A 12,558-nucleotide genomic window follows, 5' to 3' on the forward strand; every position below is an offset into this window, starting at 1 on the left:
TCTTCTAAGTCTAAAGGAAGCAGATCATACTCCTTCTTCTAAGTTTAATATAGGACTCATATAGCAGAGTGTTTATTTTGAATACTATCCAAAGAAGCTTATTGTCCTTGGATAACATAAGCCCTGGGTCAACATATGAAGATATAAGAATTTTAATGTAGTGGTTAAAAAAAAGAATCTAGGAATAAATGTACCAATTTCACCTTTAGGATGCCAGTACATGTTTCATTTAGTCTCCATCTGAAGGATAATCTTGAAACATCACAAAGCAGTTATTAATCTCTTTAGGATATAACAACCCTGACAATATAGGAGACTGAGTAGCTTCTGACTTCTTGCTTATATAGTTTTTCTTTTTTTCTTCATAATCATAAATTCTTGATTCTTCTTTTAATGTGTTCTACCAACTAAAGCGTATAATGTAAGAAGTATTTGCGAGTTCCTAGCTCAAAGGCTTTCCCCCACCATAATTTGCAAATAATCGTTCCACTGTCTTTTGACATCTTGAGCTTTGGAGGAAAGTCAGAAGCCAATCTGAAATTTCCTATGCTATGCTGACATAATCTTGCCCTGATGCCTATGGAACTAGTACTGGTCCTGATGGCTTTATATGGATTGGTCTTGTTACAGTAATAGAATCCTTTTGGTGTACAAATCACAATCATCCTTCTCTCTTATCTGTAAAATTGGTTTGCTACATTTGTTGTGTTCTCTTCAGGAAAACCCACTGTGTGCTAAATTATTACTGTCAGTTTCCATATCCATCACGTAATCATGTTTTTTCCCACCTTTCCCCCTCAAAATTGATGGGTTTTCCCCTCATCTCCCTGGCATCAGTACAGGTTTGATTCCAAGAAGCTTTTGAACTAGTCTTCGTAATGCATAGCTTTTCCCCTCAACCCTTTCTCCAAGAGCCACTCTCCTCTTTCTGTCGTTTAATGATCCTGCCTTTCTGCCTGTCTTGTTTGAGCTCTTGTCTTGAGGGTCTAGAGAACTTTTATCTAAATGTTTCTTCAATTGTGTGATCTAATTTTGTTCAAGTGGGTATTCTTGTTTTTAATTAACATATAATATATTATTAGCTCAAGGGGTACAGGTCTGTGAATTGCCAGGCTTACACACTTCACAGCACTCACCATAGCACATATCCTCCCCAATGTCCATAACCCCACTCCCCCTCTCCCTACCCACCTCCCCCCAGCAACCCTCTGTTTGCTTTGTGAGATTAAAAATCTCTTATGGTTTGTCTCCCTCCTGATCCCATCTAGTTTCATTTTTTCCTTCCCTACCCCACAAACCCACCACTCTGCCTCTCAACTTCCTCATATCAGGGAGATCATAAGATAATTGTCTTTCTCTGATTGACTTGTTTCGCTCAGCATAATACCTCAAGTGGGTATTCTTAGTCTGCACTCCCCACCCCCATTTTTATAATATTTATACCTCAATCCCACATTAGTTTCTTTTTCATCAGGTGAAGGTGGTTTTATCTGAAACTGCCCGAGAATTTCATGATGCCATCACCTGTTTCTCCTGAAAACCTAAGCATTTTTAAAAATTTCTGATTGAAGTATAGTCGGCATACAATATTAGTTTCAAATGTCCAACATGTTGATTTGACAATTCTATACATTACTCAATATATAAAACACCACAATATAACTATATAACATATTACATATATAACATATATATGTATAATATAAAATATAACATATTATATATAATATAACATTATATATAACATATTATATATATAGCATATTATATATACACATATATATAGACGCAGTATATATATGTATGTATATGTATATATGTATATATATATAATATAACATACATATATATAGACACAGTAAGTATAGTCAGCATCTGTCATCATACTATATTAATGACCATATTCCCTATGCTGTCCTTTTCATCTCCATCTTATTCATTTTTTTTTTTTTTTAAAGAGAGGCTTTTTTTTTTTTTTTTAAAGATTTTATTTATTTATTTGACAGAGAGAGATCACAAGTAGGCAGAGAGGCAGGCAGAGAGAGAATGAGAGGGAAGCAGGCTCCTCGTGGAGCAGAGAGCCCGATGCGGGACTCGATCCCAGGACCCTGAGATCATGACCTGAGCCGAAGGCAGCGGCTTAAACCACTGAGCCACCCAGGCGCCCCCATCTTATTCATTTTATAACTGGAGGTTTATACCTCTGAATCTCCTGTATCTATTTCACCCACTTACTCAACCCCCTCTCCTTCAGCAACCATCAGTTTGCTCTTTGTATTTATGAGTATGTTTCTTTTTTTGCTTTGTTCATTTGTTTTGTTTTTTTTTTTTTAGATCCCACATGAGTTAAATCACAGGATAGTTACCTTACTCTGACTTAGCATAACACTCTCTAGGTCCACCCGTGTTATTGTAAATCTGCAAGATTTCATTCTCTTTTAATGGCTGAGTAAAATTCCATCATTCCATATGTGCATTTGTACCCCACGTCTTCTTTACCCGTTCATCTATTGATGGACCCTTGGGTTGCTTCTATATCTTGGCTATTGTAAATAATGTGGCAATAAACACAGGAGTGTGTATATCTTTCTGAATTACTGTTTTCATTTTCTTTGGGTAAATACCCAGTAGTAGAATTACTGGATTATATGGCATTTCTGTTTTTAACTTTTGAGGAACCTCCCCACTGATTTCCACAGTGGTTGCACCAATTCACATTCCCACCAACAGTACATAACAGTTCCTTTTCCTTCACATCCTTGCCAACATTTGTTATTTCTTATCTTTTGATACTGGGTATCCTGACTAGTATGAGGTGATATCTCATTGTGGTTTTGATTTGTAATACCCCTAATGACTAATGATGCTGAGCATCTTTTTATGTGCCTGTGGGCAATCTGTATGTCTTATTTGGAAAAATGTCTATTCAGGTCTTTGGCCATTTTTAGTCAGATTGTTTTTGGTGTTTAGTCTCAGTTCTTTATACATTTCGGATATTAGCTCTTTATCAGATGTATTATTTGCAAATATCTTCCTCCATTATGTAGGTTGCCTTGTCATTTTATTGCTTGTTTCCTCTGCTATGCCAAAGAATTTTATTCCGTTACTGTCCCAATGGTTTATTTTTTACTTTTGTTTCCTTTAGCCTTAGGAGACATGTCTAGAAAGATGTTATTATGGCTGATGGCAAAGAAATTACTGCCCATGTTTTCTTTTAGGAGTTTTATGGCTTCAAGCCTCATATTTAGTTCTTTAATCCATTTTTAGTTTATTTTTGTGTATAAGTACAAGAAAGTGATCCAGTTTTATTCTTTTGCATGTAGCTGTCCAATTTTCTCAATACCATTCATCAAAGAGACTGTCTTTTCACCATTATATAGTCTTGCTTCTTTTGTTGTAGATTGACCACTTAAGTGTGGATTTATTTCTGGGCTCTCTATTCTGGTCCACTGATTTATCTCTATTTTTGTGCCAATACCATAATGTTTTGGTCAATATAGCTTTAGGTATAACTGAAATCTGGGATTGTGATACCTCCAGACTTGTTCCTTTTCAAGAATGCTTTGTGGTTCCATACAAATTTTAGGATTATTATTCTAGTTTTATGAAAAATACTCTTGGTGTTTTGATAGGGATTGCATTGAATCTGTAGACTGACTGACTCTGCTTCTTTTAACAGTAAGCCTTGACCCTTTGTTGGCTTGGGTAATTCTGCTATTATGTGACTCGGTTTTATTTGAATTTGAAACAATAGTATGGTTAAAGAGCCAGGATTTGTGTCCCAACCTTGATTTTATTTCTTAGTCTCCAAGTTGATGCTATTGTAGTCCATTTAGATGTTTAAGTACTAAAGCTATCTCTTATGAAATTGGAATAAAACACTTTCAGTTACAAATAATGGAAAGAAAAAAAAAAGCAGGGTCACATATAAGTTCAACTTCTGGGAATGTCTTATAGAATTTGATTTAGGGTTTTTAATTTAGCTCCTAAATTCAGGCCCTCCTCTCCCTCCACAAGCTCTTGAAGTTATGTTATTAGTGAGTAATAAGTGCAACTGGAAAATAAACCAGCAAAAAATTCATGTAAAGAAATCTTCCAGTACTTTATTCATTAAGGGGTGGGGTGGTGGTGGAGGTGAGTTATATTAACAGGATAGGATTACAAGGTCTGTTCATCTCTTGTGGCATTTCAAATTCTCATGACTTTGGAGAGATTTTAAGAGTCAAAGCAGGATATAAAAATTTATACTGCTTGGATTATTAGGATGATTAATTAATGAAACTTTGGGAAGTTTTAGTGATTGGTAATTTCTCTCCCTTGAGCTTAAATAAAACAAAAACTGAACAAGAAATTTTGGTGTCATACATTAGTCAAGACTCAGCTAAAATCTACTGCTTGTTCCGGGGTCTGGGGACCTATAAAGCCTAAAAAAGATTTGGGGTCAGGTTGTGATCGTCCTCATAAGTTTGGGGAAAAGAGTATTTTCTATAGAAGAACTAATAAAGGACTTCATTCTTGTTTTGCTGGCTGAATGGAGACCTAATTGCCAACCTCTTCCACAAAACTTTCTCAACTATTCTAAACCACAACATGCTTTTCCTTGACTAAAAACTTTGTCCTTTGAGTCAGTGCCCCATGTGATCATTAACACAGTACAAAGTTTAGAGTTTGAGCTCAGTCAAGTTGGATTGACTGCTTAATTAGTTTTAAATTTATCAACAGGTACCCATCTGTAGAGTTTTATAAGACATGTGGCCAGATCAGAAAACTATGAAATTTGGGGCAAGCCAACAGAATTCAACTCCCTGCTTGGATATTTACATCTTGAGATATTTAGGGCACATCATTTGCCCTAAAAATTAAAGCTTTGTCTTTCGAAGTTGTGTTATCAGAATTAAGTGTGAAGCTGTTTTTAAATTACAGAATGCTCCGAACATAGGAGATACTCAGTATATGGATGTGTGGAACCAGATGAATGTGTAAGATTAAAAAAAATGAGCTTCACGGGGTAATCTAAACACTTGGTTTAGCTTTCTTAAATAGGGGCCCCCAGGTCTTTTGGAGGCAGACTTGAAGGCAGGTGAATGGACTGAATGACGTTTTAACTCTGTTTCCAGAGAGAACTCTGAATTTATCAGGATACCAGCTCCCTAAGAGGCTACTCAACAAGTCATTTCTCATGGTTCCCACACCCATAAAGTGCAAGATTTAAAAGCACCATCCCAACAGACATAAAAAATACAGTGCAAGAGCTAAAGTAAAGTAATACCAAAGGAAAAGAAATAGGCAAGATCAACAAAAGAAGAAGTAAAGCACAAGGAAATCATTTTAATAGGCCCATTTTGCAAAGCATAAAGCAAAAACGGGTGATGACAGAATTTTATTTTCATAGAATTTTATTTTCATATTTTATTTTCTTTTCCAAAGAACTCAATGTAAGGAATAGTCAGCCCAGCAACACGAACAAGAAGAAGACATCATTAACCAGAAGGCCTCACACAATCATTACCATTTGTTCAGAATAGAGGTCCGCCTGTCTCTGACCACTGGAAGCAAGCCTGTGAGCCTTGCTTTTCTGGATGGTGTCACCACAAAAACGAGAGAGTTCGCACAGGTGATAATTTCAGGCAAAGAGTCGTTTTAATCAGCAAGTTTGTGTAAGTGTGGGACGAGGGCTCATTAAAGCTCTCACCCAACCAGCCCAAAAGGCACTGCAGGCTCTCAGTGGAGGGGCTAACATTGGCTTCTCTGACCCACTCCCTCTATGCTCTGCTGTCTCTTCTCATCTACACACCTCACTTCTCACTAACAGCGTAATCAATTCAAAACAGGGTTGCTTCCACTCAGCATCATCATTAGCTGTAGCATGGATTAGAACAGGAGAAGTCTTTTCAGAAACTAGAGGAGAACCACAAGTCAACCCCGGGGGAAAGCACTGGGGTGGAAGAGAACCACAAGTTCAACTAGAACTTGAGGAGAACCACAAGTCAACACCGGGGGAAAGCACTGGGGTGGAAGAGAACCACAAGTTCAACTAGAACTTGAGGAGAACCACAAGTCAACACCGGGGGAATGCACTGGGGTGGAAGAGTAGAGAGTGAAGGAAGGAAAAGAAAGGTTCCAGTTCCCACTGCCCTCTATTAGCCTTACCTTGCAGGAACAGACAGAACACCTGTCTTCTTTCAAGGTCCACACTTGCCCATTGCGCTTTAGTCCTCCTTCATGGGGGCAGTCACCAGAGCAGGAGGGCCCAGAGGGACAGAGGCAGTCAAAGCCCCCTGCCAGGTTGACACATGCAGAATCATTCCAACAGGTATGAGTTCTTAAGGCACATTCATCAATGTCTGTAATAAAGAAGGCACAGAGCTTTAGAATCTAGCCAAGATTGCTTTTAGAAAATAGTAATCCTTTACAATAGCACTGATTAACATTGCTGTGCATTTACCTTGTGCCAGATACTGAGCCAACTTGTTCAGATGCATTATCTCATTTACCCTGCAAAGCAGCTCTGCGTGGGAGCACCTTTTCTTATCTCTATTTTGCAAATAATAAGTCTGAGGCTCACAGAAGTGAAATAACATGCCTACTGTCATATAGCTAATGGGTGGCAGGTCTGATACTCAAACCTGCAGCTGTTGGACTCCAATTACTAAATTATCCAGTAGCAGCTCTAAACTAGTTTTAAGATATTCCCAAGAAGTGTACCATACAGAGGCCATAAATAGTGCTAATTCATTAACAGTGTGGATATACCCTATGGAGATCTGGGTCTTTTAGTAAAGATGTGAATAGATTAGCCACTGAGTAGGAACAAGTGGGCAATTAGGACAACCCTGAACCAATTAGACTGCCCTCAGATCCTGGGGCCAAGGGTGAAAGAAGAGGGAATAATTCCTGGTAAGTGCCTTGCCTAATCGAATCCTTCCCATCCTAAGGGCTAAAAACATTTCTGTTCCCACAAAAACCCATCTGAGAGCTATTATAGGCATGGCACGGATGCTGATGGAAGACACACATATATTTTGCTGTTTTTGAATGACAGCTAAATATGGAAGGAAAGCATAAATCCAGTCAGCCTTCTCTGACATTCAAAGCTTGAGTGACCTTAACGACGTCCCAAACACAGAGCTGTCCAGTCCTGGATGGAGCCTTTCCCCAGTGGGCCATCTATTACCTCAAAAGACAGCCAATTCCATCACTGAATAACTCTTTTAGAAATGTCTTCCTTAAATTGAAATGAACTATATTTTCCATTTACTTCTACTTACTGGTCCTAGCTCTGAGACCACTCAAGAAAAGTCTACTTGGTTTTTCTTTATTTATGATAGTCTTTACACTATTTAAAGATACCGGTCATTTTTCTGTCAGAATCTTCTGCTCCATTGATTAATCTACTTCCATGTCCTTCAAGTATCCTTCAGATGCTGATAACCCTGATTCCAGTAAATTTTTACCAAGTCTTCTACCCACAATGTCTTTATGCACACTGGATATTATAAACGTTGGTGATGACGTGTAAGATGTTGATCTCGCAATGGTGATAACAAGGAAACATGGAAGTACACAGAGAAAACTATTGGTAGGCTTCTGGTTGGGAGGCTTTGGTTTTTTAAAAGATTTATTGATTTATTTGAGGGGGCAGGGAGGGGCAAAAGGTGAGGAGGGAAGAGTTCTAAGCAGACTCCACATGGAGCATAGAGCCTGATGTAGGGCTCGATCCCACGATCCCAAGATCATGACCCCAGCTGAAACCAAGAGTCTGTGGCTCAACCAATTGCACCATCCAGGCACCCCTATTGGGAGGTTTAACCCATATAGTAAGTTAGGTTAAGATCAGTATAAATTAACTTGTTCTACACAGTATATTTCGAGTTAAATATGTATAAGGTTATAGGCATTTGGTTAAGGGTTATGGCTAAATTAAAGAAAAAAATAACTAAAAGTAGCATTTTTTCTTAAAGTACTCAGAGCAATAAAGTGCTTAAAAAGGCATAATATCAATTTTACTGATAGTATGCTGTACTTAGATATTGTTTCAAAGTTTTTCAAAGATTTTCTGTGAGTTATGCCATATGACTGCAAGATAGAAACAGTTATTCTCATTTACAAAAGAGGAAACTAAGGCACAGAGATGAGCAAGTGGTCACACATCTAGTACCATGTTAGAGCAAGGGATGTATCCTGGGCCTTCTAATACATGCAGGAGAGTTCTTTTCTGTGCCAACGCAAGGTCTCAAGTCATCCTTCAGAATGCTAGAATGTTGTGTGGTTTTACCTACCTTCAACTATTTACCACCTGGATACTGAAACTCATTTTCAAGGACAAGATCTTACATGGATCCTTTTTAGTCAAAATTCTGAAAATATTATGACTCAAAATTTGCTAGAAATTTGAAACTACTGTGACTTAAACATAACGAGAAAGAAATAGAAATGACCTATCTTTCCTTGCTGACTGCATGCAGCATTACTGGTATAAAACTTGGCTTCACAGCAGAGGTACAAAGGAGAAAGTGTTATTGGAGTTCATACAATTTTTCTAGACACTTATTCCAAGGTTTTGTTTTTTTTTTTGTCTTTGGCCCATCTGATGTAGCCTCAGTAAAGACATTTAGTTAATGAAAAATGATTTCTCCCTTGAAAAATGTGGAAATGAACCCAACTTACAATACCTAGATCACAAATCAACTATAATCTGATCTCAGTTACATCTTCACTCTTCCTCATAGAGTCCATGCTGTTCCGAACACATTTGACCATAATGTGCTCCTACCTAGAAACCTTTCTCATCTCGCCCGTTTTCTTCCTCTAACTCTACCCAATTAAAAGTAGCATTGGATGTGGGAATCAGGTGACCCCTGTTTGAAACCATACTCTTCTAATTAATTGAGTGCTTACTACATAAAAGGCATTTTATACATGACTGTATGTCTTTGGTCACATTATTTAGCCTCTCTGATGCTTATTTATCACCTATTTAAAACCATATTTGGGGTGCCTGGGTGGCTCATTCGTTAAGCATCTGCCTTCAGCTCAGGTCATGATCCCAGTGTCCTGGGATCGAGCCCCACATCAGGCTCCCTGCTTGGCGGGAAGCCTGCTTCTCCCTCTCCCGCTCCCCCTGCTTGTGTTCCCTCTCTGTCTCTCTCTCTGTCAAATAAATAAATAAAATCTTTAAAACCATACCCAACTGGTTTATGACTGGTTATTTATTTATTTATTTAGAGAGGGAGAGGGAGGGAGAGTGCACATGTGAGCAGGGAGGGAGTTAGGGACAGAAGGAGAGGGACAGGGAGAGTCTTAAGCAGGCTCCATGCACACAGCCTAGAGCCCAGAGCCCCATTCAGTATCACAACACTGAGATCATGACCTGAGCCCAAATCAAGAGTCGTTGGCCTAATCACCGGAGCCATGCAGGCACTCCAATTTATGGTCTTTTCAAAATCAAACTTCAGATAAAATAAGAACTCAAATATTTGTTTCTTGACTTAAAGAATATGGATATTTAAGACAAAATTCAAGCCCTATCTCCTCAATTAAGCATCTCTTAATATTATACTAATTCATAGTAATCATTCACCTCCTTGAACTCCCACTACATTGAGAATGTTGGTGGTATATCCTGTCTTGGAACAATACTAAAGTGATACATTTGCATTTTTCTCCCTCCTGTTTTTGCTGAAAGTGAGGATTAAAATATTCGGTCTTATACTTGTCTCATCACATTTACAATCCAGTTTGGATGTTCAGAAGATACAGATAGAGTTAATTGATAGACACACTGATGTAATCACAAAAAACTAAATTCAGATTTCTCTGAATTCTGTCTTAGCTCAGCTCTTCACACGTGTCCCTGACTACAGCATTAGCCCCCTATCTGGTCTTCCCGACTCCAATCACTTCTCACTCCAATCCCATGATTTTTGATGGTGGGCCCAACAGAAACATTTGAGGAGACTATAAAAAGTACTGGTGCCCAGGCTCACCACCACTAGAGACTGATTTAATTGGTGTAAAGTAAGATCCAGACATCTGGGCTCTGTTCAGCCAGATGAGAATCACTACTCTAAACACCTTTCACAGGGGAGTGGCGTTCAAGCAAATTTGTCCATGTCACTCCTCTACTTACCGTCTCTCAGTGGTTCACTGATGTCTGTAATAGAAGATTTAAACTCCTGGAATATCATATAAGCCTTGATCTAACACTTCAATTGTTAGCTTCTGTCTCATCCCCTTTTTGTTCAAAAGCAATGGATTATCCACAAACAGTCTGTGTTGTTTCCTCTGTCTGTGCCTTGGTTATGTCTTTTCTTATTATGGGAGTGCTCTCCCCATCCCTACTCTACTTTTTCTTAGCCTGTATGAAATGGATTGACATACAAATTAATTAGTTGATAATGTCAGAGTTCCCTTCCTATGCTATCTTCATTCCTGTGCAGTCTTCAAAATCAGGATCAAACATCAGAATTTCTCATTCTGCAAATCAGTCACTACTGACTCTACTTTATCCACAATGCTATCCTTGCATTTATCTCTTAAGAAGTCACATTTAGTATACCCAGCTCCATAGATAGATAGTGAGCTTACTGAGGGCAAGGATAAAATCTCTTTTCCTTTTTCACTTCTCAGTGCAAAGTACACCAGAATGCACTGTGGCTGTACAATGTCTTTATTTAACTTACTTAAATCTAGAAAGTTTTTGAACCATTACTACCATAAAGCCTATTTTGCAAAATTTTGATCTCATGGGTGTTCAGTAAGCGTAAGACATAAATGCAACCTTCCCCCTCAGGGAACACATTTTATTGTTGAGTTTTCATCTGGGAAAGCCCATTAGTCTGGTTCAAAGTACAATAAATATAGCAAAACAGTAACCACACTGAAATAGGAAGGCAACCTTCCTTCTTCCGTCCCCACTTGTTTTGTGTCATATGCTTGAGGACAAGGACAGAGGAAGACCCATTAACAAAGCACTTCAGAAATTGTTTGGAAGAGTAATTTCAAGATTCCAACCAATAGCTACAAAAGGATCTTTAGCTTATGGTCTTCTCTAAAATAATCTCTAAACTGGCAATTAATGGCCAACTATAATCTGATTTTTTTTAACATTTGGTTATTTTTGCATTTACAAAGTTGCAAGCATAATGGCAGGGCTTTCCTCTCATCAATCAAGAAACCTGAGCATAAAGACAAACACAACTAGTGTGTGCCATCAAAGCAAGGGACTAAACCTGGGTTTTCTTTTGCTGCTCCAAAATGAAAGGATTTCACAGTTGAATATAGGACCATATTGCCTACAGAGTTCCATGTAATTGCTTTACTTATGACACAGAAATCTAATTCTGCTTCCATGCAATTTAACAGATTTATGGAAAGCCAGATGTTAGCAATTATGGAAACCGACATCATTCATATTCTTGGTAATACAGACCTGTTTGCTCTGCACAAAGCCAACTTAATCTATTATACATATCCCAAGGCATCCAAAGGGAAGAGGCACCCTATTTACATATTGCAACTGTTGTTCTCTGCTGAGCAAACACAAAGACATTCACCCATGATACTTACCCAAATCATCTGACAGGCCTCCAATGACAAAGAGGCAATGAAACAAAAATCGGGCAAAATATTCCACACTCAAATCTATAATCATTAAAGTGTACTTGTTTTTTCTTATTGTAAGTAATGGCTTTCTGTGATTTCTTTGTGTTTCTCCTTGTAAATTCATTATTTAAATGCTCCATGCTTAGATGAGAATTTCCTCAATAAAATTCTATGGCTAGGCTGACATTAGAACTAATTTTCTTGCATTGACATTTTCACAATTTCTGAAAGCTGTTATTATTGTACTCAATTTTGCTTTTAAAAAAACGTCTGCTTTGCCTAGTCAATCTGTTTTGTTCTTTAATTTCAGGTTCTTGGGTTATTTGGGCATGTAAGAAAACACAATTCAGAAATGTTTATATCAGCAGCAGTCAAACCAATCCCAACCTAGCCCCAAACAATTTTCCTACCCTTCGAGAAAAACGGCTCTGCAAAAATTTTAATAGCATAACAACAGTAATGGTACCTGCCTCAGGAGCTGAAAGTTCTGAAGGTTGATTTCAGAGATTAAGGGAAACATTTTTGTCAGGGCTTTGGTAGCAGTTAGGTCAAAGGAGTGAATGTTTTCATTACCCCATATTCCACCTTCTTGGATAAATTTCATAGCACATCTAGTCTTACTTCCAAACTCAAAACAGGTGATGTGTCAGAAAACAAAATTTAACCTGGGGTTTGAATATCCAGCTGTGTGTGTTCTGACTTGGAAATCATTACCAGACATTAGTAGCTTGGAAATGAGAACAGAGCTTGGGGGTTTATTAATGATAGACAAGAAAGGGTGCAGATGCCTCTCCCATAGCTAAAACAATACTGCTTCTTTTACGGTGGCAGAGAGAAAGTCACAGGGAAAAATACACATGCTGCACATTAGCAAAATAAGTGAAAGAAACAAGAAGATAAATCTGAGGTGTGAAGTGGCTTGCAAAACACATGGCTAATGAAATTGTAACCTGC

The 12,558-nt window shown here is 38.1% G+C and overlaps 1 protein-coding gene across 2 annotated transcripts in view; it reads right to left on the reverse strand.

Moving 5' to 3' along the window:
• The window catches only part of NELL1 (neural EGFL like 1), an 860,623-nt gene that overhangs the window by 15,990 nt on the left and 832,075 nt on the right, over positions 1–12,558 (reverse strand). For both annotated transcript variants that reach the window (XM_046016014.1, XM_046016013.1), the window contains one exon: positions 6,151–6,344. In XM_046016014.1, coding sequence (XP_045871970.1) covers positions 6,151–6,344 — 194 coding nt within the window. The remainder of the gene's footprint in view (positions 1–6,150; positions 6,345–12,558) is intronic.

This window comes from Meles meles, chromosome 8 (genome assembly GCF_922984935.1).
Source record: "Meles meles chromosome 8, mMelMel3.1 paternal haplotype, whole genome shotgun sequence".
NCBI lineage: Eukaryota > Metazoa > Chordata > Mammalia > Carnivora > Mustelidae > Meles > Meles meles.